The sequence below is a fragment of the Euleptes europaea genome, chromosome 6, assembly GCF_029931775.1.
Source record: "Euleptes europaea isolate rEulEur1 chromosome 6, rEulEur1.hap1, whole genome shotgun sequence".
NCBI lineage: Eukaryota > Metazoa > Chordata > Lepidosauria > Squamata > Sphaerodactylidae > Euleptes > Euleptes europaea.
The window spans coordinates 62,880,343-62,907,996 of NC_079317.1; the positions used below are offsets into that span (position 1 = coordinate 62,880,343).

A 27,654-nucleotide genomic window follows, 5' to 3' on the forward strand; every position below is an offset into this window, starting at 1 on the left:
TTCACTTGCCTTGAAGGTGGCAACTTGTCCACACTGAACTGAAAACTGTTCCAAGCTTGGTATGAAAAGGACACTAACATCCCTAAGCAACCAAAAATGGAAATGCACATTGCATACACTTTGATGTGTGTTTATCTGGACCTGATCAATTGTGCAGTCCTCTCTTTGTAAATACAACCATGAGACTTGTACACTTACCAAACAAATATACCCAAATGAAGGAAGTTACTGGCTGCCATTTGTTTCTACTCTCATTGTAAAACAAACCACCAACCCATTCTCATACCAGTTTCCTTTACTGATGGACAAGAAGGCAGGCACGTCAGCGGAGGAGTCAATGCTATTGTTCAATCTCATGGGCTATAGATAAAATAACCTCATACAGATTAAGGGCAGGATGGGGCAATGCAAAAAAGACAGAAGGTTGCTTTCATAAGACGTTAGCAATGAGTTCCATGGTAACTGGTGTTCAGTAGCCAAATGTTTTCTATTATATAGGACCAAAGTCTCTCTCTGTGTGTGCATCCATGTGTAATCCCTCTGGAATAAGTATTTCCTTGGCATTTTGGAAGACCCAAGGAGAGTGAGGAAGGAATATGTTTTGATGTAGTACAGAAACAGCTGCTTTGCCCTGACTTTTAAAAAAAGTTGTGCCCTGTCGAAGAAGCTTGAATAAGTTCTAAATGGGGCATTAATCTCTGTATCCTCCTCCCGCATTACTTCCTGCGATGTTTGTTCAAGGCCATGTATTTTTCGCAGTACTGTTCTTTTGTTCTTTGTACTGGATTCCAGCATCCAATTTGCCTTGCTGCAAATTTTTACAAGCTTCCAATGTTGGGGAAACTCTTCAGTTTTTCAGGAAAGTCATCTTTGTACAGGACTGGATCTGCCCGGTGCTCCACCACTTTCAGAGGCATGGTCCCAAAGACAGAGGCAAACTTGTTGATACATTCAGACCTATAAAAGAAACAAAGGCTTAGTAATGGAACTGTCCTGCTTTATGGACTACTTGCTATCCATCTTACAATAATTCAACCTTTTCTCACATTTTTGAAAAGCTTTTATCCACAAGAAAATGTGGATAAATAAGGGTAGGGAAAGAGACAAATACCAGAGAGGCAGTAAGTGTGAGAAAACTGTAGTGAGCACAATGAAGAGTCCAGTGGCACCTTAAAGGTGGACAAATTGACTATTGCATAAGCCTGTGTTTGTTCGAGCCCTCTCTGTCAGATGTAGGCAGCAGGTGAGGGGAGTCTCACATGCTATACGGATCCTGGAAAACATATGAAGCTATTTCACTGAAGCATTTAATCACAGCAAAGGCAAAAGGGATGCTGTCAGCTGCACATGTGCACAAAGAGGTCAAAGCTTCTCTATTCTTTCCCTCCAGAATTCCAGGTATTCTTAAAGCAGTGTACACATGCTGCAAACCAGGGTGGATTAACTGCCAACGTTTCTCTTAAAGGGCTACTGTCAGGTCAAATTGTGTTCAGTACAGAACGTAAAAAAATAAGCATGTAGGAAACCAAAGGCATAAAGAAATATTCCTTCTTTTTTTTAATACATTGGAGACCATTTTTTTCTCCTTAAAATAAACAAGCATTCCATTTCTGGTGTCTATGGTACTGATTGTACTTGAAAGCTTAATATACAACATTTTTGAAAAACCAAAACCTGAAACTGACAGGTTTATTTTCATTGTCTAAGCTGCGTGAAATTAAAGCACTCATATTTTTGTAAAACAAATCAGATTCTGAGTCTGCTCCTCTCCAATATATAATGGTGTCAGGAATAAGGAAGATAACAATAAAATTCAAACAGTAACAACAAACTGCACATTTATTCACAATCCAATTAAAATCTTTTACTTTAATTCATTCAACAAAATTGATGAACTTGATCCAGTGATGCCAGCTTTTCAAAATCTGACAGTCATTTAGCAAGACTCTTAGATCACACATTTAGTAATGACTTCACTGTTCAGTCAATTCTTAATGCAACAGATAGGCTTGATGAGGTGATACTAGTTCCCAAAGTCTCGTTCCAAGTAACTTAGCAAGAGTCTTAAATCACCATGTTTAGTCATCTGGAGTTGATTTCTTTGCTTGGAGAGAAGTTAGATGATCACACTAAAACTACGTTGTACCAAATATGACATCGGAAATGCAACAACATTGACATTGGTCTCTTCCAACCTTGTGTGATTTTGTGCTTTGATTGTTGGATCCTGCATGGCAGGGGGCTGGACTTGATGGCCCTTGTGGTCTCTTCCAACCTTGTGCGATTTTGTGACTTGTGATTCTTAACCGCTGTCCATAGTACAGGACAGGGATCAGAAATTTCCTTCTGTAACCAAAACTACTGGTACAATTTCTTAAACTTTCTTAAAGCTCAATGTCATTTTGTAGCTCAGTTCTTCCTCCATTACCCCAAATTCCTCAGTATCTGAAAATGGATTTATCACCCAATCTGGAATTTCCATCAAAAGAAAATCCTCCAATTGCTTAGACATATCTTCATGCAGTGTATCCAAATGGTTACAAAAAAACCTGCCGATAAGCTCGGATATTGGTATAGATCAAAATAGCCCATATTGTGCTTGAATAGAGTTATCTTTGAAATAAACATAGAGGTGACAGATTTGGCCTTAGACTGACCTCATTTCCTTGCAACTGCGAATTTATTTCATTGAATGGTTCTTGTAGGTTATCCGGGCTGTGTAACCATGGTCTTGGTATTTTCTTTCCTGACGTTTCGCCAGCAGCTGTGGCAGGCATCTTCAGAGGAGTAACACTGAAGGACAGTGTCTCTCCTCTGAAGATGCCTGCCACAGCTGCTGGCGAAACGTCAGGAAAGAAAATACCAAGACCACGGTTACACAGCCCGGATAACCTACAAGAACCAATGAACTCTGACCGTGAAAGCCTTCGACAATATTTCATTGAACTTTGCAAATAGATAAGCAATGTCATGTCTGATCTCTTTGAGTTCATCACTGAGCAAAGCATTTGTGTCTTCAAAAAAAAACCTACAACAGCGTCAAAAAGGTCATAGAAGTGTCTCACACAGTTGCCTTTTGATAGCCAATTAACTTCAGAATGAAGCAGCAAATGTTCAAAAACTTCATCATTCTCAACACAGAGCTCCCGCAATAGCTGACATTGAGAGCATGGGCTTTAATTTTATGCACTGCTGTAATGACAGTGTGCAATGCCTTGTCCAGGAGATCACGAAGGTTTTTTGCAACCAGATCTTGGTGATGAATGACACAGTGAAGTAAAGACATTTGGCACCACTTTTTTCAAGTAAGCAACACACTCATGGTAGTGACCAGTCATTTATGGTGCTCTATCAGTTGCACAAGCAAGTATGTTAGTAAGCAGAATTTCCTTCTCCTTGAAGAACTGCTCAACAACATGAAATAGTGACTTCCCTTTAGTAGTTGATCTTTGTTGCCTTGCAAATAACAACCCTCGAGCCAAACTTTCATCTTTTATGAAGTGCACAGAAGCGAGAAGCAAAGATTCACCGCCTGGCAAAGCTGATGCATCCAGCTGTAATGCCAATTCTGTTGCCCTTAGTATGCTGCACAATGTATCTTCAGCCATTTCATCTATGCATCTTTGCACTGAATTGTTGCTGAGAGGAATCATCTTCATTATATCGTGTGGTGACTTATGAAAAACAGAACTCAGAACCTCACTAACTGCTGTAGGATGAGTTTTTCACCAATTGTATGTGGCTTTCCAGACTGACAGCCCATTCCTGAAGGAGAGGGCTGCGCCAGTGACTGGAGGCAGTGCTGCTGCACTGCCTCCAAAGGACCCCCCCCACACACACACACACTGAAGCTGAAACCTTGCCCTTACCTAAAAAAACTGTGCAACCATTCCATTGGGTTGCACGGGGATACGGTGATGGATTCCTCAGATAGTTTCTGAAAAATCCATCACCTTCCTTTGGAAGCTATTCAATAGTATAAAATATCATGATTAAGGAGTATTTCCTGATCACTTTTACTGAATTGAATCCCCTTATTTCACAATAAGCACTCTTGTGCTGTCCTAAGCAATTTATCACCATGTGTTTGGTATTTTACACTCATACCTACCAAGACAGGCTTATACCTACTAAGCAATTTTTAAAATTCAGCCTCCCCCCAACCCCTCAATCTCGTCTCATAAATCAATCCTTCCAGCTTATGTCCCTATCCATTTCAGCAGACATCTCTCAGAAAAAGTCAGCCAGTAATGGAAAGTGCATAAATAAATGCACAATTCTTGTTGTGACACAGCCGGTGCATTAGAAGAAAAGAGGTATTATGACAGATGGGTTTCAACACTTTAATGATAGATCATATCTTTTCCTTCTGATGGTCCTTCTTCCTAAAAATTGTAGAGCCCTGAAATATGTTGACATTTCCATATCACATGCAATTTGTTTTTACCACCTCTAGTAAAAGCCTTCTGTGGCATGACCTTCCCACCTGCCTCTCATTCACATGTAAAGCATTCATTTCAAATTACTTCTCATACTTTTCCCCTTTGGGGAATGTATGGGCTTGATAGCAAAGGCCTGCTGAAAATTCCCAAATAGCAAGGCATAAGCACCCCTATTTGGGTTATGGCTACACTGAATCAGCCACAATATCAACTGATTCTTTAAACTGCTGTTTCAATTATAGAAGGTCAAATAATTCTCCTTTTATACATGTTTTATTCTCAGTAATCTGTCATTCCAGGAAGTCACCGTTTATTTGAAACAATATTGGCATTTTTAGTATAACATGTGTTTCCACATTAAACGTAAGGATAAGCAAATTTTCTAAGCATCTATTGATTTATAAAATGTAATACACATAGAACATATTATACATAAATATACTCAAACACAGTACATAAAACATGCGCGCATGTACAGCTGCTGAACCAGAGAACAGAAACTACATTTTCATAACTCTGCTGCGGTGCAATTCAGAAGAAAAGATGGGAAACCCCTTGGTGCTAAAACTGCCATGGTAGACAAGAACGATGCAACAAAAATGTTAAATACAGCCTTCATCCTACTTCAAAGAAACAACAAAAATGGAACCGGCGACGCAGCACAGAAGGGGCACTCACCTTTCCACCATGTGTGTTTGGTCGAGCGACAATCCATCTATGGCTGTGCACTCCGGACATTTAAATTTCTTTCTGGGGGTCACCTGTACGAAGTCAGGACAACACTGTCAATAAACATGCAGCAACCCCCCCTTGCTAAGAAAAGCAGCACAAAACCCCTTGCGCTTATCTGTAACGCACAAGCCAAACCCTTGAAAGAGGTAGGTTGGGGGGGCGGGTGTCCAGTGCCATTTAGTTCCATCTGGCCCAGCCGACTGGAAAGCTTACAGCGGTCCAATAAAAAAAAAGGGCTGAAGGTAGGGGGGGAGAGTTCACCTGCTGTACGTGGAAATTGGTGGCGATGACAACCCCCTTAATTCCTGTTTAATGACTGTTTTCTCACTGCCAAGGTCCCTGTATAAACACTATTTGTTCTTGCAGCCATAAGAGCGATGAAATACAGCTTCCCCGTACTTCACCGTAACCTTAATCCAACAGACACACTTTGCTTGCTTTGAGTTAGCAGCTCACTGGCCAACTCGGTGAGGCACAGCGCCGAGGTGCCAAATTACTCTGCAGTGTACTTTGCGCCCGTTCAGGCACTCTCACAGCAAACACACATGCTTTATCTTCTAAAGACTTTCCTCCAAAACCCAGTCACCGGCCTAGGTAAATGATGACTGACAGGAGGGAAAGCAGACCTTGCTAATTTAAGCGATGCCGGGAGGCCTCTAAATCTCATTCTGAGTTGACATGCTTTGAAACGAGCAGACAAAGTGAACATCGAGGACAAAAAAAATGTGTTGAAAACATGTCAGGAAATTAATTCAGGGGTAAAAGTTCATTTAAAAAGCAATCTTGCAATTAACGTTCTTGCAATTAGTGTTCCTATAAATCAGCTGTTGCCAGCTTTGATTGGCATGGATAGATTGGGCTGGGAATTTTTCACCCCCTGGTAATTTTGTCAGTTCCCCCCTACCTCACACATTCAGTTTAACATATTTACTTGCATACACTCATTTGTCCGGTCAAAATGATTGCCCTTAGAGAATGGAACAAGAAGAAGAAGAGTTGGTTTTTATATGCTGACTTTCTCTACTGCTTAAGGAAGAATCAAACCAGCTTACAATCACCTTTCCTTCCCCTCCCCACAACAGACACCCTGTGAGGTAGGTGGGGCCGAGAGAGCTGTGACCAGCCCAAGGTCCCCTAGCTGGCTTCACATGTAGGAGTGGGAAAACCAACCCAGTTCACCAGATTAGCCTCCGCAGCTCATGTGGAAGAGAGGGGAATCAAACCCGGTTCTCCAGATCAGAGTCCACCACTCCAAACCACCGCTCTTAACCACTACACCATGCTGTCTCAAAAAAAAAAAAAACAACAACCCCACACTGCCCTAAGCAGCACATCAATTTTAAGGCTTGGGTCCTAAGCAAAAAAGAAAGGGTGTTGTTTTAAGGAGCAAATGAGAAGAGATGCACATATATGGTATGTTGACTGGGCAGGGGCCAAAGCCAAGCTCATTAAGAGAAGACTCAAGTGCTGTTTGTCAGTGTAGCCAAACAGAGGTTAAGAGTCAGCCTGTTATGGATGGGCCCTACACTCCCCCTAGAAGAGGGGGCTCACAGTTTGGGGATGCTGTCGAAGCCATAGAGACTTCATAGATCCTTTAGTCAGTTTCACTCACTGCCAGCCTTTCCTTCAGAGGCGTAGTCTGGCAACATAAATCCATGCTCTAATCACATCCAGATTAGAGTACTGTATGTGCGCTACATGGTGCTGCCTTTGCAAATGGTACAAAAACAAATGCAGCAGCAAGAATGTTGATTGGCAGAAGTTACTACCCTACCTGCTCTCTTGGGACATTTTTGCAAACCCTGCTTCGGTTGTGCCCACAATCTGAGGCTAGACAGGTGGCAACCTGAGAAAGGGCCTTCTTGGTCTTTGCACCAAAACTTTGGAACTCTCTTCCCAGGAGAGATTAGTCTGTCTCCCTCTATTAGTCTTCTACCAGTGGGTGAAGACTTTTTTGTTTTGTTTGGCATTCCCCAGCAATGGTTATTGCCCTTCCTCCTTCGTTCTGGTGTTTTTCAGGTGTTTTTATTGAATTATTGTATAATTGTAATTTGTTTTAAATTGTTCTAATGTTTTATGTACGCCACCTTGGGGACCCTGATTGGGTGGAAAGGAGACAAAAATGTTTTAAATAAGTTACTGGCATCATACTGCAACATGGCAGTAAAAGAATAACACTGATTGTTGCTTTGTTTCTCAGCTCAGTTTAAAGTGTTGGTTACCCTAAAGGGTCTGGGACCAAGGAGTTTAAAAGACCATTTATTTATTTTATTAGATTTTTATCCCACCCTTCCCCTACCAGGGTTGGGCTCAAATAACAAAAGATACAACCACCGGATTCTATATGTCAGCTTGCCCATCAATAAAGGTTATTGACAAAGTCTCTGGTCCGTAGTACGCCCTCACCTGCTAAGATAGCATGGAATTACCATAAGGAATAGAGTCTTTTCTATTGTGGTACAACACTTTGAAATTCTCTTCCCTCACATCTGTCTGACACTATGCTTCCCTCCTCCCCTGACTTTCCCCCTCTCCTCTCACCTACTCCTCTTAGGGATTAAATAAAAACTGCTTTCTGTGTTATTCAGTAATAGTTTTACTATTCTGCTACCACTTACCTTTTAAAAGTATTCTTATGCGATTTATTGTATCACTGTTTTATTGCTGGTCTTAATTGTTGTTGTGAAATACCCTTTATCGTGTTAATAATATTGGAAGTTGCCTCGGGAGTTGGTGTAGATTAACCCTATACATTTTTCAACAAAGCAACATTCAGACGCACATGCAATTGAGACTTTGTGGTACTGCCACCTGACAGAGACAAGAGTTGAAGGAAAGCTCACCTTAATGACGGCTTTCCCAGTAACATTAGCTACTAGAAAATTCATGGCGATGTCTTCACAATTCATGTGAGCATCCACCCAGTTCTTGATGTCTCCAGGCATTTTGTATGTGTACAAGTAATTAAAATACTGTAGAATGAAAAAGAGGTAAAACACGTGTTGTATATACATTGACCATGGAGGCAAGTTTTTCAGATCACCGGAACTGACAGTTTAGAATTGGGACCGGTATCTTCCACTGCAAACGTCTTTATTACAAATGCTGCTGAAATTAATGGCAGTGCATGAAAAAGAGGAATTGCACAGCTGTGCTCTTATGGCACTCTCCATCATTTCAAAACAGCTTGCAAAGAAAAGATATCCAATGTTTCATACCCACCATTTATTCCTTTTTCCACTTCTATATTGTCTACCCCTTTCAGTAGCTTAGAGTTTATTTCCCATACACATCATCTTAAAACAAGAAAACTCTTTTTCCACATCAAGTCACAAGCTGAGCTTGCTGAGCTAACTGTACAAATAACAAAAGATACAACCATCACCTCTCTTTCCCTTTTCACACATTCCACACCCATAGTTTTGGCAAACTATCTCTCAGAACTGAAACTTGCCAGACGGCTGAATCCAAAGAATTATGGAAGTAGTTCCACATGCTCACAGGAGCTTTGGGTTTGAGCTATACTACCACCTCCAGAATACCACACAGCAAACTTATTTTGAAACTGGAAGATAATTTTGATATGGAATAGACATCTGCCATTCAAAAGCAAAAAGTGGCAATGTGAGTGCACACTTTGCTATGATACTCATATTATACTTCAAGTACAAACACATGTGCCATGTGTTATTATTATTAGCTTTGAGGATATCCTCAAAGCCACATAATCCTAATAGATCAGCCTATAATTACTAAAATTATGATATGCTGCAACCAATGAGTGCAATGAGAGGTATGAGAAAAGTGCATCATGAAATGCTGTAGGGCGATTACGCTCTGGCATTTATGTCACCAGAGGGTCCTAGCCAGCACCGGAATGTGGCTGTCTCTAAACCACATCGGCTTTTCATAGGAGGAAGATCACTGCCACCCTCTCAAGCCTCTACTGTCCATTACTGGCACACAAAGCTCTCTCTGCCAGCTTCCTGCAAATGTGAAGCTACCACTTCGGAACCATGCCACGTGCTTCCAATTTATTCTTTACGATGCATTTTACCTTGTGGTAAAAAGCTGCTCCTGTGAGCACCATTGAGACTTCATTGGTCCACTCCGACTCATATTTCCATTTACTTGTCTCATGGTCCCACAAATGCAGGCGACCTGGGTACCCAACTAGTCTGTCGGGGAATTCTCTCCACACCTGCAATGGAGAAGTTATGTTAGTATTCACTGGAAAAGCAGACTCATACTTTAGTTAAACAAGACCATAAATATATCAATTATCTACTGTTAGAAATAGAAGAGTTAAGAGTCTGGGTGTGATCCTGAATGCCTCCTTGTCTATGGAGGCCCAGGTCACAGCCGCAGCCTGGTCGGTGTTTTATCATCTCTGCTGGGTTAGGCAGCTGGTGCCTTATCTCTCCTGCCCCAATCATGTGAAAGTCACCTCCAGGTTAGATTACTGTAAATCGCTCTATGTAGGGCTGCCCTCAAGACTGATCTGAAAGCTCCAGCTGGTTCAGAATGCAGCAGCAAGGATCCTGACAGGGACCCTGCTGAGAGCACATTTTCAGCCAGTGCTCCATCAATTGCACTGGCTCCAGCTGGAATATTGGATCAGGTTCAAGGTGCTGGTCTTAACCTTTAAAGGCCTAAATGGTTTGGGACCCTAGTATCTGCGTGACAGCCTCTCCTGATACACCCCTCGGAGAGCACTACTCTAAGAAAATGCCAACCTACTGGTTGTCCCTGGCCCAAGAAGTGTCTGGCTGTCCTCAACCAGGGCCAGGGCTTTCTCGGACCTGGCCTGGTAGAACTTTCTCTCTGATAAGACCAGGGCCCTGCAAGATCTTACCCAACTCCGCAGGGCCTGTAAGACTGAGATGTTCCGTCAGTCCTATGGTTGAGGGCAGCAACGGTTTTCCATCAGAGCAGGCCTTCCTACCTCCCCCTTCTCTATACTTTCCATCATTTAATTGAGGAGCCTGGCTGCTCCTCATAAGTCGGCCAAGACCCTGTATGTTAAACTCGTGCACCATCTGATCATTATCTTTTATTTGGATTTTAGCAGAATTGATGGTTTTAATTAATGCCGTACGAATTGAATGCTTTATCGTTTTAAGGTCTGACTGATGTGATCCACCCTGATCCCAGCCATGGCTGGGATAGGGCAGGATATAAATCAAATGAATAAATAAATAAAATAAACGTTTTTGAGGGAGTGGAGGAGTCAGTTTCAGACAAAGCTGCATGTGTCCCGTTGGCATCCTGGGGTTCAGCCGTTTTTTAATGAAAACTGCTTTTTTCTGTTTTCAGTTCTTCCTTGTGCTTCTGAATCACTGCAGTGTTCTGTTTAAAGTGTCTGGAGCACTTCCCAAAGGACCACTTTCCCCCCTGCCTTTTTTCGTGGAGAGTTCTTGTTTGGCTTAAAAAAACACATTCTAAGATTAGTGCTCCAGCGCTATAGCACATAGCAATCCAATGCATCCGAATGCTGGTAACATAGCAATTCAGTACTATATCACCAGCATTTAGATGCATTGGATTGCTATGGTGCTATAGCATTAATCTTAAAACTTTTTAAAGAAAAAGCCGAAAAAGAATGTACCTCGACAAAAGGCGTGCAGTGGGGGGGGGAAAGGGAGTGTGGCACTGTTTGAAATGGCCAGAGCGCTTCAGAGTTGGCTCATAGACAGAATGAAATGGGCTGCATGAAACAGCTGACCCTGTATCGCTTACTCAGAATCAGGCCAATAATGGATATCATTTGATTTAGAACACTAATCTGCAAGGGGCCCGAAGACTATTTATTGTGTATATTGCTGCCAAAATTCCCGAATGTTAATAAAACCAAGTTAATTTCATTCAAACCCTTCAGATGATCTAGTTTTCTACAACTAGTGACTCCAAACGAACAAAGACTGCATAGTGAAAAGCTTGTTCTCTGAATCTAACCCATTCAGTTTTGAATAAGTATACTCAAAATATACTTAGGGCTGTTTCACACACAATGTTTTTTCTTGCATGGATATGGTGCAAATGCACAGTACGCTTTCATGGGTAAAGTACTCCTGTGTATTTCATCATATCCCTACAGATAGAAAGTCACAACTGGAAGCAGTTTATCAATGCATGAAAGAAAAGTCACGAGCAGTCTTCATACAATGGAAAGCAAAACATGTTTTCTCTCTCTGCTTTGGTAGGAACAGTCTTCTCCAGAGCAGCACTTAGGAGTTCTTTGTTTACAATGTACACTTAAATATGTAATGGAACTCAAAGCTTTTTGAATATGTACATAGCACTGGTACATAGCACTGGAGAACTGGAAACAGCTGTGGCTCTCATATAGGTAGCTGTGTGTGAAAGTCTTTAGCTGTAATATATGATTGCGAACCCACGTCACCATAGTGACTTCACTATTTCAAGAAGCTTCAGAACATCATCTTTATGGGAACTCTAACTTTAAAAAAAACATTTCAGATGTTTTCTTGATTCATGTTAAGCAACCAACCAAACCTCTCTCATTTCCCTTGCAAAATAAAAATATCTTCATACACCAGACTTTTCTGACGGTCTATTTTACTTTCTCAATTTCCTTTCAGTTACCATATGTTCCCCTGAACAACTTCAGTTTTCAAATAACTGTTTTTCATTTAATCCTGTGACTCCACAGTGACAGTCTGGTAATATCACACTTGCAGCAAGTGAAAAATATTCTTGTGACACAGCAGTCTGAAACTATCAATCTTTTAAATTTTTTATATTTGCATATTTATTATTATTGACAATGTTGTAACCTGCCCTGAGCCCAGCCCCTCTGAGAAAGGGCGGGGTAAAAATTGAATAAAATAAATAAATAAAATTAATGAAGCATGTGTAGACACAAATAACTACTTGATGTGATCTTCGCTTAAAAAAACAAAAACATGTTTCTGTTGACAGCGATCTTTAATATATAAATACATGGGAAATAATGCTTACTTTAGTGTTTAGACTTTGGCGGAAGACAAATGCTTTGATCAGAAGGTTAACACTTTTTAAATGGAAAAGCATAAAATACAACTGTTTTGATATGAAATATATTGCTACTGGGTGTAGCAGAATTATTTTGGAAAGTTAAATAGCAATGGAGTTAGAATCCAAAGCTTTTACAATTTTTTTGGGTGCTTTATAGAAGGTGCTTTGGTAAAGCTATCATTACATGAATAGTTTCTTTGCCCGTGCCTTGGTCTTGGCAGCTGGATACAATCAGGATGCTATTCCTATCACTTCATTACTCTGCCACTGACTACCAGATCAAAACACAGGCTGACAAGAGCACGGACAAGTCATCATTAATACACCCTGAGGTTCTACATACTGCTGGCTGCATTACTCAATGGACACATTCCCCAAGGTGTTCAGTTTGAAAGGAGGTATTTGAAGAAATCAGTAGTAGAGACGGTGCTTAACCCATACAAAACAAGAGTTCTATTTTTATGTACTTTTTGCGCTTCTTGTCTTGTTCTTCATTGCTGTAATTTATATGTACCTGTGTGCCAATCTATCTATAATACCTTGAGAAAATTAAGTAATAACTTTAATCCCATCCCCAAATACTGTATTGGGTGTGAATATTTCCCTTTGTCAGCAGTATTGAAACTGACACTAGACAATGCACATCTATGACACTTAATTGACAATGTGGCAATTTTACCCACTACCAATTTTACCCACTGTTTCCTTCAATAAGCATCATAAAATATGAAGCAATCCCTTGTGTTCTCAGTGTGCTCTGCTCAGGTTTCTTTTGGACTGCTGCCCCACATGGGGCAAAGCACAGAGTGACATAGGGGGGAGTTCTAGTCCCACATTTCCATAGTGCCTAGTTCCATTTCTTCACACTATCTGCCCTAAACATTTCAATTGGGAATCCAAAATGCCACTGAGATTGTGATTTGTTGCATCTATCAATTAATGCATAATGCGCTAAAGATAGAACTTGAACCCATGCTATAGTATTTTCCATTATTATGTATGGGCGTGAAAGTTGGACAATGAAGAAAGCTGACAGGAAGAAAGTTGATTCATTTGAAATACGGTGCTGGAGGAGAATAATACAGATACCCTGGAGCGCCAGAAAAACAAAGAAGTGGGTTCTAGATCAAATCAAGCCTGAGCTCTCCCTAGAAGCTAAAATGACTAAACTGAGACTAATGTATGTTTGTCACATTATGAGAAGACAAGATTCACTGGAAAAGACAAGGAAAAGTTGAAGGCAGCAGGAAAAAAGGAAGACCCAACATGAAATGGATTGACTCAATAAAGGAAACCAGGGCCCTCAGTTTGCAAGACCTGAGCAAGGCTGTTAATGAATGGATATTTTGGAGGCCGTTAATTCATAGGGTTGCCATAAGCCGGAAGCAACTTGACAGCACTTAGCACACACACACTCCAAATCTCCAAACCAATGTTCAAAAATCAGGAATGCAATGCCTGAATTGAGCTAGAGTGCATTCACCCAATAAGAGAGGGAGGGGTGCACACTTCAGCTTAAAGTGGGGTGACAATTACTCAAGTCTTAGTCACATCAGTGTAGCACAAAACAGTGTCCACATATATAAGTGAAAAGATTCGTGTAGACAGTAAATACAGCATATATAGCATACTGGCTATAAAAAATTATTCAGCATATGAGAATAAATCTGGATAAAAGGAGGGGCTCAAACAGGTCATAGAGACTGCTTATTATTTTTAAGATTGTGGCAGAAGAATGGCAAAAACCACTGACTGGATATCTAAGAGCAGTACAACACCGCAGCAGCAGCAGCAGCAGCAGCAAGCCAAACAGTTTCCAAACCTAGCTGAGACACTTTGGCATTGCACTATGATCGACTTTATTTTTCTGTGAATACCCAGGAAAAAGGTATGCCAAGTCAAAGTTTATACAGGAAGAAGAGAAATCTCCTTGTTCAGCCATTAACAGGCACTTAGCATTTCATGTTGCCATGCAACCTAAATAAAGAACCTTTATATATAAACCTGTTTTTACACAGTTATCACTATTTGTCAGTGGCATACAGAGACAGCAATCGGTTAAGTGACTCACAGCACACAAAACCTAGGTTGGCAACTCCAACACTACTATGACCTTCTTGGTCATGGCACCAAAGCTCTGGAACTCTCTCCAGGGAGATTCGCCTGTCCCCCTCTGTTGCTGTCTTCTACCAGTGGGTGCAGACTTTTTTGTTTCATTTGGCATTCCCTCCACGATCCTTCCTAAATAATTTTACGCGGTGAATGTATTTTAACTGTTTTGTATGTATTTTAACTCTTTTAAAAAACTCTTTCTGAAGTTGTTTTAATGAGGTATGTTTGGAAGGGGGGATGTTTTAATGGTTGTATAGTGTATTTTATCATGTAGGTTTTAAATGGTTAGCCACCTTGGCAGCCCCTGTAAGGGCAGAAAGGTGGGATATAATTTTTTAAATAAATAAAATAATGATAAATGGGCAGAGACAAGCAGAAAAACTAATACTAGTATCAAAATTATACTTTGGAACCCAAAATAATAAATTTCAATACTTTTTTTTTAGAGTATCACTCTTAAATTCTACTATTTAGGTGGGGGCTCAAAAATATACATTCATACATATTTTTAATATTTATTTATTGGTACAGTCAATCAGACCAGTAAAAGCTATACGGCTTAAAATATATAAAAACCTGTTTCAGAGCAAGACTGATCTAATTTAAAATTAAAATTATGACTGGCTAAATACATGTTACATTTCTTTGCTCCTTTGCTTTTATCTTTCTTGTAAGGAGAACAAAAACAGCCGATGAATTAATAGAAACGGTATATAGTCCTAACAGTTTATGAGCACAGTACAGTATCTATCAGTACTTCTGTCAACATAACACTGAAGAACTGTCCTCTCCACTGCTTACAAAGCTCCCACTTCTCGTCACAGGGCAGTTGCTATTCCTTCCCTTCTTAAATTAAGCAGCACACAGGGGCTCCATTGCTCCGGCTTCAAAAGTGTTGCACCATGCAATAAATCAGCGAGGACCTTAATAGTTTACTTTTAACAAGTAAAAAAAATGCCTGACACTTGGAGCGTTAACTTTAATTTTTATGGTTGAAAGTGTACAGAGATTGAAGTGTTCCCCACCTCCCTTTTCTTCTTTTCATAAAAAAAAAAAACCCTGATCGATACAGCCAGACAAACCTACTACAGTGTTCTGCCACATATTTAAAACCACAGTCTGGAGAATAAGAGAGAGCGAGAGAACAAAGGTTACCAACAGCCCATTCCCAAATGTTTCTCTTGACTGAAGTGAGGCACTTAAAAAGAAACCCTCTTGGTAACATTATATGCTGCTACTGTTCCCTCAACATTCTCTTGCAATCTACTCAGAAACGCAATAGATACTTTCCTGGTGAAATACATAAACAGATAAATAAATTACCGCAGGCTGAGGACAAGTTAAACATCTGGTAGCCAGCTCAGGCCTGTCATACAAGTCAAAGACACTCTAGCCCAGGGAAGATTGATCTTGAGCCACCGATTGGGGGCGGGGGGGTTGAAGGTAAAAACGGCATTTATCCACACTTCCCTTCATGCTCTCTTACAGAGAAAATTGTAACTCTCCACCCCAACCCTCCCCAAAATATAATGCTGGCCACACTAGCCTGACATAACTGTGCTTTCTTATTTTTAAAAATACTGCAGACTAATTTTTGCAGCAGCTCAGACACGTTTGATAAGACTCTTTAAAATCCCATCTGATTAGCACTGCTGCAGATGGCAGAAGTGTTCAATAAACCGGGGGAATAATTTTTTTTTTTAAAAAAAGACAGCTTTGCAAGACTCAGATGCGTTTGCCAAAACAGGGGAAGCTTTATCCAAATGGCACAGAGTTCACACAAATAATATCCAGACTGTTATACAGGCAATGTTCTATCATCCAAGCCATCTGGACAACATCAGTCAAATAAAATAGGTAAAACGGACCCAGCAGTTCATACATGGAACTGGGAGTTACAGATTCCAGATTCCATTGCTGCATCAGTGGGTAACCCTGAGGACATCACTTACCTTCTCTAGTCTTCAGCTTCCACCATGACAAGTATGGGAAACAAACAGCCTAACAAGAGCCATACTAGAGTATTAAGGTATGGGATGTGACCTATTATATACACTATAGGATGTGAGGGCGATCTGGCTGCGACATCTGTCACCCCATTGATCGCCAGGGTTGATTCGGCTGATCTGACTGGCTAGGCAGGTGTCCCCTACCTCCCTCACCGCTCCATGTGCATCCCGCCCGAAGCTGCGCGCTCGGTGGAAGAGGACGACCATCCCAGATAGGAGTGTACTGTTCCTCGGTCAAGGGTACATGATATATACACTATAAAGTGGCTTGCTTGGTAGTAACCCCCCCATTTGCAATTCTTTAACCTTTAAAGAAAATGCCAGCTGCAGTTCACTGCCATACTCTACAATGGCAGCTTGTTTGAGTTTCCAGTAATTTTTGTTTGAATTCCAGCCCCTCCCCCCATTTTGGACTTCAATCCAGCAGGTTCTACTATAAACAACATACCACGGCACACATTATGAACTAGCAGTGAAACAGGGACCTAAACAAAGTTCTCAAAGTCCTACTAGGTTACATCTTTAATCTACCATAACCTATTTCCTGTTCTCAGGGAAGTTTAACTGAGAAGGAAAGAGGAGTAAGGACAAATCTTTCAGAGGAAGACATCTGCCCAAATGTCACCTCCAGCGCTTCAAAATCAAGTGAGAGACAGTATGGTGTAGTGGTTGGACCCTGACTGTGAAGACCCAAGTTCAGTTTCGCACATTCATGAAACTCTGTGGATGAACTTGGACCAGACACACCCTCTCTCAGTGTAACCTCACTCACAGATTGTTCTGAGGATAAAATGTCCAGGAGAGACCCACACGTTACCCAGATATCCTTGGGCAGGGTAAAAATGGGACAGTGAGAAATAGACCCGCTGTTAAAATTTCCACCTGAATATACTAAAGACTGTATTCCTCCAGCTCAGGCAGCCTATTCCTGAAGGGGGGGGCAAAACCGCACAGGAGCCAGTGTGACCCCTACACCGGCACCCGTGACACTTGTGCCATGCACACTGGCATGGAAGCTGGTGTAGGGCGACTTACACTGGCCCCCCGGAACACTTGTGGTAGAGCAGCGCTTGGTTGTCAGCGCTGCCTCCCGCTGGCGTTTACCCAGCTTATCTCCCCGCACCAGCATCCATGAGAGCATTCCTGGGGGTGGAGCTGCCTTTAGGCAGCTTCCTCATCCTTTTCAGGTTGGAAAAGCGCCATTTTGCAGGCATCAAGATACTTGATACAGTATAAAAAGTTACGCTGGACCTCAGATCTGCACTGGAGCACTTGCACAACCAGTTTTGAGCAAGGACAACTTGAAGTTCTTTTCTTCCATGCATCAATATAGTGACTCTGAAAATCCTGTCACAGCATTACCATACTAGCAGCAAGCACATTATACAGACTGGCACTATTGGCACCACTTGAAAAATGTCTTAATGCTTCTGAGAACAAATCCATAATTAACTCCCCAGTGAGAAATTTACCTCATAACCAAACTGCAGTTCATCAGAGGTCAACATGATTATGTCATCATCAATGGCCAACACTGCTTCTGTTTCAATCTCATCATATGGAAAGAAGCGGTTACTCAGTTTGTTTTCTGTGGTCCGTAAAACCTTCAATGGAACTCGAACTTTGGGCCAAATAGATTCTGCCAAGAAGAATAGGTTAGTTAGATTTCATTTGTGTTCACACTAAATTTCTTCCTCTCCCCAAAACCAAATTTGCTTGTCCTGTGCCTGTACTAGACAGGAACTACAATGGGAAAGTTAAACCTAATGCGTTTTGACACAAAGATTAACTTAATGAAGTATTCCATGGATGTATCACTCTAACTATCATCAACATTTGAACATGAAAAATAAAATAAATGTAATAATTTAACAAAATGCACAGGAACCCTACTCAAAATCTAAGGCACAAAAAGAAGTAACCTGCATGCCACTGATGTTGGTTGAAGAATTTAGAAAGATGGAAAGCATCTGCTAGCAATGAAATTTGTTGGGGACAAGAATAATATGTAAAGGAAATGTATAGTGGTCTCCGCCTGAGGAGTGTGCTGCTATCCTCAACAAGGGCCAGGGCTTTTTTGGCCCTGGGCCCAGCCTGGTGGAACAGCCTCCCTAATAACATCAGAGCCCTGTGGGATCTAAATGAGTTTCGCAGGGCCTGTAAAACGGAGCTGTTCTGCCAGGCTTACAAATGAGGGCAACCACAAGTTTTCTTAATACCATCGTTGCTAGCCTCCCCATCCTCTCCCCCAACTTAGGTTGGAGGTTACTCCCTGACCTGGTTTTTTCAGTGGCTCTATTTCTTCAATTTTACTGTTGCCATCTTGTTTTATTTGTTGCTGGAAAGTTGATTTTAAATATGTTTTGATCTATGTTTTTACATTAAATGTTGCGACTCGCTCTGAGCCAGGCTTTCTGGGAATGAGGGCAGGCGATAAATGTGAGGAAATAAATAAATAAAATATAAATTTAAAATATAATTACGCCAGCAAGGAAAAAACCTAAACTACCATTGCTGTTAATGAAGAGCAACTGAAACGTCATCTGACAGAAAATACATCATTTCTTTTATCTGACACATTCAAGTTTCTGTGGTCCAGAGAATGGTCCAGCTGCAGCTCTGTTAAGACTAAGCAGGTGTAGGCCTCATCAGCTCCTTCAACAGGGGACCTCTGGGGGCTTCATGTATGAACAGGATATAGGCGATTTTTAAGAGTCTCTGGACTGAACAAAGGAGTAACGTGTATGAAGTTAATGGAAACAGATTCCACAGGTGCCCACAACCAGCAGACAAAATGTGATTATTACAAGATGAACACTGCACTACATGTGATATCTAAAGATTGATACACAACTTCAAGAAATATGCACCTACAATGATCCACTCCAACAGGGCAAACCCTTAGTATCAGGGATTCCGCTATTTTCCATTTTCCATACGAAGTTTATCAGCATACAAGAGGCTTTCCTAATGCTAAGGGAAAGAGTAAACTCATTCTTTTCAACATATGTCCTAAGCATACATGAACAAAAACAGGAGCGTTTCAGCTCAGTCTTCATATGCTTTGTTCCTAACCGGCACGTTTAACAAACTGAATGCAAATGGCAGCTAAAGGTTACTTAGGTCTATTAAACTGTATGTTCTGAGAGTTAACTTCAAATCAGCAAATATTATAGCTTTTATTTTTTAAATATATGATTGGTGATCCACATGAAACATGCATGTTTCAACAGCCTACTTCTAGTAATGTTCTTAAATCTATCACAGCACGGAAATGCAATCTTTTACCATCTGCACAAAATTGTAGCTATCAGGGATTCAGGGGGCTGCGACACAAATCTGAGAAACTGTATTTTTCCTGAGCTCTTATTCCAAACACTCGGAGCGGGTCATACCAATTTACAAACAAAGCATAAAATCAATTTCTATATCTTACAAATACAAATCAAACCCTAACAAACATTTAAAAGATTAAATGTCTCAGATAGCTTTGTTTTCTCTTGATTGAGACACTGCCATAGATGCTTTCTGTTTCTCACAATCAGCCTATTAACTGAAATTCTACACTTGTCCTTCTGTTTATTTTTTTTCCTTCACTGTACATTTTTGGATCCTTCATCCCTAAGTCTGTCTAACACCCTTTAAATCCATCTATGCTTGTGGCCATCACTACATCCTCGGTAGTGAATCCCACAATTCAGTAAAGAAGTACTTCCTTTTGTCCATCTCGGCCATCAACTTCATAGGGTGGCTTCAAATTCTATTAGAGGGGAGGGAGAAAAAGTTCTCTATCCACTTTCTGCATTCCATGCATAAACTTCTATGATGTGTCCCCTTTGCCATCTCTTTCTAAAGGCTCCTCAGCCTTTCCTCTCAGGAAAACTGCTCCAACCCCTTAAACATTAATTTCCAGTTGTGCAATATCTTTTTGAAGATACAATCACCAGAATCGTACACTAATTCAACTGAGGGTATATTTATAGATCTACACCATAGTGTCTGTTTTATTTTCAGTACCATTTCTAATCCTCCGCATGAATATAGCTTTTTTCTTTGGTTATAATGTAGCATGTTACATAGCAGAAAATAGAGGGCTTAAAGAAGCATTTGGAGGATTGATAGCCATGGGACCAGTGTGTGCGGTATTGTATGTTGCAACTAATGCAAGTGAATATGGCAAGTGAACATGGCTATGTGGGAGGCTAGATGGGGGCATGATGCTCTTGTAAATATGTTGCAGAAGACCTCCTTGCATCCAAAAATGTAGAGGCGTTCAACAATTCCTAAAAAAGGAAACAAGAAGCAGCAACTTCTCACAAGTATCTCTCTCAAGCTGTGAAGGCCATTTCTCATATTATTTTATCTACATCAGTGGTTCCCAACCTTTTTTTGACCAGGGACCACTAGGACTTTTTTGTTCGGTGCAGGGACCCCAAGGTTCAAAATAAAAATTCCGAGAATTTGAAAATAAACTTTAATCATAACTGTTAGTTAAACATTAAACTTAGAATATTATTTGAATATATATTTTTATAATAGATAACTTTTAATTGAAAATATTAATTTATTATGGGTTTATAACTTTGTTTCGTGGACCTTAATTTAGTTCTCGCGGACCCCTGGGGGTCCACGGACCCCCGGTTGGGAACCAGTGATCTACATTAAAAAGCATGTATATGTCATATGTGAAGACTGGGATTGCCAACCTCCAGGGGGTCCTGAAGATTTCCCAGCATTACTACTGATCTCCTGATTACAGAGATCAGTTCCCCAGGAGAAAATGACTACTTTGAAGGGTGGACTATTTTCAGGGAGGGAGTCTGAAGAACTGAGCCAAATTGAAATGACGAGAGACAAAGTTCTAAACCTATTGGGGAAATCAAAAATGGATAAGTCTCCAGGTCCTGATGGCATACACCTGAGAGTTCTTAGGGAACTCAAATTTGACATTGTTAATCAACTAACTCGTATATATAACTCATCACTAACTTCAGCCACTGTACCAGAAGAATGGAGAGTAGCAGATGTTACATTGATTTTTAAAAAGGGGTCTAGAGAGGAACTAGCAAATTACAGGCCAGTTAGCCAACGTATGTCTCAGGCAAATTAGTAGAAACTGTAATCAAAGGTAGAATTATTAGGCAACTAGAGGAACAAAGCCTTCTTAGGGAAAATCAGCATGGCTTTTGCAAAGGCAAGTCCTGCCTCACCAACCTTTTGGAATTGTTTGAGAAAGTGAACAAGCATGATCCCAGGTAGACATTATATACTTGGACTTTCAAGAGGATTTTGACAAGGCGCCTCACCAAAAACTACTGAGTAAACGCAGGAGTCTTGGGGAAAGAGAACGGGTTAAATGAAAGGAAGCAAAGAAACTGAATAAATGGACAGTTCTCACAATAGAGGGAAGTAAGTAGTAGGGTCCCATGAGGATCGGTATTGGGGCTTATACTGTTTAATTTGTTCATAAATTATCTGGAAGTAGGAGTGAGCAGTGTAGTGGCCAAGTTTGCAGACGACACCAAATTATTCAGGATAGTGAAATCCAAGGATGACTGTGAGGAGCTCTAGGAAGATATCCACAAATTGGGTGAGTGGGCAACAATATGGCAGTTGAAATTTAATGTTGGTAAGGGTCAGGTGATGCACATCACAACAAAAAAAATCCCAACTTCAAGAATAGGCTATTGAGGTCTGAACTTCCTGTGATTTGGAGGGAAAAGAACTTGGGGTTTTAGTAGATAGCACAATGAAAGTTTCAATGCAGTATGCTGGGTTAGGAAAGGAACTGAAAATGGCCAATATTATAATGCCCCATATAGATCAATGGTGCAGCCTCATTTGGAATACTGTGTGCAGTTCTGATCACTATATCTCAAAAAGGACATTACAGAGCTGGAAAAAGTACAGAAGAGGGCAACCAAGATGATTAGGGAGTTGGAGCATCTTCCCTATGAGGAAAAGCTTAAGAGTCTGGGCCTTTTCAGTTTAGGAAAGAGACAACAAGGGGGGGCATGATAGAGTTTTATAAAATTATGCATGGGGCGGGCAGAGTAGACAAGAACTTTTTCTCCCTCTCCCAGAATACTAGAACTTGAGGAAATCCAATGAAGCTAATGGGCAGAAGATTCAGGACAGACAAAAGGAAATACTACTTTACTCAGTGAGTGATTAAAATGGGGAATTCACTGCCAGAGGATGCAGTGATGACCACAGGCATAGACAGCTTTAAAAGAGAATTAAACAGATTCACGGAGGATAGGTCTATCAGTGGCTACTATCAATGGTGACTAAAGGGAACCTCTATGTTCAGAGGCAGTAGACCTCTGAAAATCAGAGCCAGGAGGCAACATCAGGGGAAGGCTTTGGCCTCTATGCCCTGTTTTTGGGCTTCTAAAGGAACTGGTTGGCCACTGTCTGAGACAGGGTGTTGGATTAGATGGACCACTGCTCTGATCCAGTAAGACTTCTTATGTTTTCATGACTCTATGACATTATACCCCAGGGAAGTCCCTGCCCTCCCCAGACTCCACCCCCAAAATCTCCAGCAATTTTCCAACCTGCAGTTGGCAATTCTAGTGAAGACTGTGCAAGTATAATTATGAATTGACTGCTCTTTCAGTTTACCAATTCATGTACACATGAAAGTGTACATGAATACCCTGAAAGAGCTTACAAGGTATGGTTGGATGCCCATTTTCATTGCTAGGGAGTCTGACTTACAGTTCACAGAGCACTCATAAAAGGAATATCAAGTTCTGTGCACTTCAGACACTGGCAACCAAATGTAATACCTGAAACAGCTTCCTTAGGAAAACTGTACCCTTTTCCAAACCACACTAAACAACTATGAAAAGGAAATTTACCTTGGAAGGATTTTTACAGAGGAGGAATTGGCATGGATGACAAAAAGAAATGCGAAGAAATACAGAGTGAGAGCTTTTGGAAATATAATCACTTCAGTTTCCTACTCTATGGTGGCCTTTGAAAGATTACCGCAACACTTTACAAAATTAATTACTGCTGCTACAATAGCCTTAGTTCAGTGGAAGAGCATCCACTTTGCGCATAGCACACAAGAACAGCTACTCACTAGTAGATCAAGTTTAAATCACAGGGGGTTCCCACAGCCAACTTAGGAAAATAGCAAAGATGCCAGGTACACCTTGGTGTTCTGATTCATGCTATGGAGCCCCTGAAAATAAAGACACCATAATGCTGAAGTGATATAACACACACACACACACACACACACACACACCAGTAGAATAGTTTTCGTATTCCTGATTTAGTACGCTCTCCTAATCCAAATACAAGGAACTATACACAAATCTTAATGACCAAACAGGTTGACTTTGGACTAGACATTCTCTCTTAGTTTTGGTTATTATATGGGGTGATTGTGAGATTAAAATGGGATAATCCTATGCATTCAACCCTGAACTCTTTAACAGAGAGGTGAAATCAGTAACAAAAAATAATGTGAACTAATTTAGATTCTTGTGTGTCATATAATGGAGAGATGATGATGATACTGACTTATGTTATGACGTGGATGCAACTTGAAATATGATTGTATTACAGCTTTCAATAATTTGGTGTCGAAGCCACTTAAAAATTTCCCACTGAAAAGTGATTCAGTTTATCTAAATTAAACAGCATTCACTTTCACAAGTGGTCTATTTTGGTTTTAAACTATAAATATTTTTGCACAATATGCTGTGTGGCTTAATAAAGTAATTAAAATCATATCCTGCTACCAAGGATGATTAGTGTGAGATGTTATTCCTATATCTCCCTAAGGGGTAATTAGTACTAATGAAAGTAACCATGCAATTGTGGCAATAGTGGTATAGCAATCGTCAACATAAACCTGAACTTTATGAAACTTTTATCCATTCTGCGTAATGTTCTCGAACTTCAAAACCATCAGCTTAGACTTAAATGCTAATGAAGAGTATTGGGTAAAATGGGAAAATTATAAAAACATTTCTGCCTACACAAATATTTCCAGCAGCAGGCATTTAAACCACAATATTTATTTTAGTAAATGCAGACTAAGTGAAAAACATCTAACATTTCAAAGTTTCCAACCAGACTATTTTTAAAATTAATATCCTACAAGTAAAGTCATATCCATTTGTTGGAACTGCAGCAGAACTGAAAGTCCTCCTTACGCACCGCATGCCCTGCTAAATCCTGCAAATTAGCAGTTTACGTGCAGTCAGCCAACAGTTCTCCCTAGGATCTTTAAGACACAGTTGCCAAACTTACAGTATTTTCCAAAAAACAGCTTTGGAACAGTTATAAGGTAAAGAGTTTCTCTTAGATCACAGAGGGTTAAGCAAACAACTGTTGTTTAGGACTGAAAGGTATGTCACAAACGCAGCTTGATGTAGATGAAGGCTGAGTTCGGGCTAACACTGGGCTGTGAATCAAGAGCCCGCTTGACAATAACATGTTCCTTCTCTTCCTCTTCAGAATGACTCCCCCTCTCTCTTGATCTCTGGGCATTAACCACAATTTCATGTTACACTATTGTGTATCAGTGTGAGTCATGGCTAACACAAAGCAGGTTCCCTTAAAAACACGAACTTGCAAATCACTTCAAAACACAGTTACAACTTGATGTACAAGGGAACCGTGACGTGTCATGTAACACACATTTATTTAGCAAAAAAATAAACACAGCCCTTGGGATAAACTCACGGGATAAAGGGGGAAAGGAAACTAAACTACCATTGCAAGCCTAAACAGAGTCGCATTAAAGATTTGAACTTGGCTCTTGATATCAGCCTAGTGCAGTGGCGAGACACATTTAAGGGTACAAGCCATTGTTTTAAGTCAACGGACATAGGGTTGCACTCCAAACATCTATTATCTACCTCTGCAGTAGGCATCTATCAACAACCAAGTTCAAATCTGAATTTTCTGTAGAATAACTACATTGAGTTATATCCTACCACCACATACAGGGTGGTGCATTCCATCAGTGTACAATAACTTGCTCTGGCAGAACATGCCTTGTATCCATAGAAAATATTGTTCTTTATCATATGCAGTAGTAGGATCCAACCCTTTGGTGTTCTCCTACTGATCAGTCATGCATATAAAAAATACAACTGGTTCAAACAACAGAATCCCACACAGAAATGTGTTCCCCATACTGCAATAGCCAGGGTGTCCTCCATTTGATACTCGACCAGGTTAACTATCTCAGCTTTACTATAACCAATTAAAAGAGAATAGCCATAAAAGTGCAGATACTACTACAGGGTAATAAACTAGACCTTATCATTGACAGCGGTGTGCATTACTAACTTCAAACTCATTCCTTGTCCTAATCCATCAGAAACTTCCTGGCTTTAATAGGCTATAAATGGCAAAAGCTTTGAAGTCCAAGGATTAGGAGCCATAATAGACAGACTGAATGAAAGACTTAGGGAAGCCAAGTTCTGCTGTCCCACCAAAGAGCTAGATGGAATGAACTGCATGCACTTGAATTAAAACAAATTAAATTAAAAACCCTCAATAGCAAACCAAGAGATTTCATTGGCTATCCAAGTGTTAAAAATACACAGATGAAGGGGGTAGCTGGAGGTCACATAAGAAAGTTATTAAAATACATAGCTATTAGAAAGTAAAACTAAGACTCGGCAAGAAAACAAACCTATGACCTTCAAGGCCAATTATTTTTCACATCAGTGACTTAAGATGTTTTCAACAGCATATAAACAAAGGAAAAGGGAGATTATGGACTATTACAATGAACAGAATTTACCAGTTAAAACTGTTAAATATTACTTAACAATTTTGCTGTAAATCAATTTGGCTTCATTTAAGCCTTGGGGGAAAAGAAAAAAGAAAAGGAAAGGAGAAAGGAAAGGAAATAAAGGAACATATATTAATGGGTTAGAGACAGCAAGAGCCAAAGTAGTCCAATGGAGTGTTGTGCATAGCTGATGTTCTCAAGCGACAGGTTTATACATTTAACTAACATACAACTACAATTTTTAAATGCAAAGATGCCTAAAATATACGGTATTATATTGCATGCAGTTATAGCAGGATATGCATTGTCACCCTTCCAACCTCAAACCAGTTCTTCACACATGAAAGGGTGTAAACATGACACCTTAAAGTACCCCACCCAAAAACAGAAAGGGAATATTGGAAACAAGCTGTTTATATGGAGAGAAGGAAGAGGGGAACTTAGACAGCTTTCCTGGACTTTGTATGCTTGTGTAAGAAAAGGGGCACTGGGAGGAGAACATATACACAGAGAGACATGTACATATACACATGCCTCCAACACAGATCCCCCTCCACACGTGTGGAGACATCCCAAGCTCGTCTGCCTCCCTGCCACTGCATCCTTAAAGATCAATTCAGAGAATGCTCAGCCAGCCCAAGCAATAGTGGGAGCTTGATCTAAAGGGAAGGGGAGGGTCCGACAGGCCATGATCTTCTGCTCAGGCTCTGCTGACCAAAAAAAAATCAAAAATCTGATGTACAGTCATATGTGTACAGTGAATTTGTCTCCCAGCTGGTCAACAGAAGATACCTAGAGACACTCACACTGCCGCCTGCTTTTAGCAACCTGGAGCACAATAGTCACACAAAAGTGACTGTAGTTGGTAGCTTCAGGTCCCTGCATTCTATTTAAAAGAGTTCATGGACAAAGGAAGTACTTCAGGCTGAAGGGGAAGTGGGCAGCAGTTCCTTCCCCTATCCTCCCCCAACATACTGGATTTCCTGCCTCCTTAGGGAGTAAGGGTTGCTGCATGCATAGTAGTTTTGGCCATTTGCCTGTTCTGTAAATCTGAGGCTAGGATAAACAGTCTGTGGGAAATAGGTTTTTGGGAGGATTTGAAGTGATTGGTTGATCTGACCTCCCCCAACTGCTTTTGGCAAAATTAGGCGGTATCTAATAACTTTGCCCAATACCCCCAAGCTTGAATTTGTCTTGATTGTTCACTTACATACAATACAAATTGGCCAATTGATATTGTATGTAAGGGATATATTTGAAAATGCTATTACTTTGCCAAACACCTTCACACGTTTAGAATGACTGATTTCCCTTTGTTGTCTTCTTAAAACAGAAATCCAGGTTGTTTATGTTACCAGAAATATCTTGCCGTACGTTTCTGAGACACGGCTAGTTATAAACCACAACTGGCCATACAAAGATGAACTAATGTTACAGGGAAATCCTAATCAGAATTACACTGTTCTAAGCCCACTGAAATCAAAAGTTTAGAAAGGGTACAAACCCTGCTTATGACTACTTCCTTAAGTGGCACTTATGGCACTTCCTTAAGTAACATTCTACATGAGAA

General features: G+C 40.5%; 1 protein-coding gene across 1 annotated transcript in view; it reads right to left on the reverse strand.

Annotated features, from left to right (window-relative positions):
• Nucleotides 1–775: 775 nt before the first annotated feature.
• Nucleotides 776–27,654, reverse strand: part of EXT2 (exostosin glycosyltransferase 2) — a 91,256-nt gene continuing 64,377 nt past the window's right edge. Inside the window, exons 10-14 of the mRNA XM_056850685.1 lie at nt 17,785–17,951; nt 9,232–9,375; nt 8,018–8,146; nt 5,121–5,203; nt 776–957 (exon numbers count right to left, since the gene is read on the reverse strand). Of these exons, the coding sequence (XP_056706663.1) occupies nt 819–957; nt 5,121–5,203; nt 8,018–8,146; nt 9,232–9,375; nt 17,785–17,951 (662 nt within the window). The 3' untranslated portion in view covers nt 776–818. The remainder of the gene's footprint in view (nt 958–5,120; nt 5,204–8,017; nt 8,147–9,231; nt 9,376–17,784; nt 17,952–27,654) is intronic.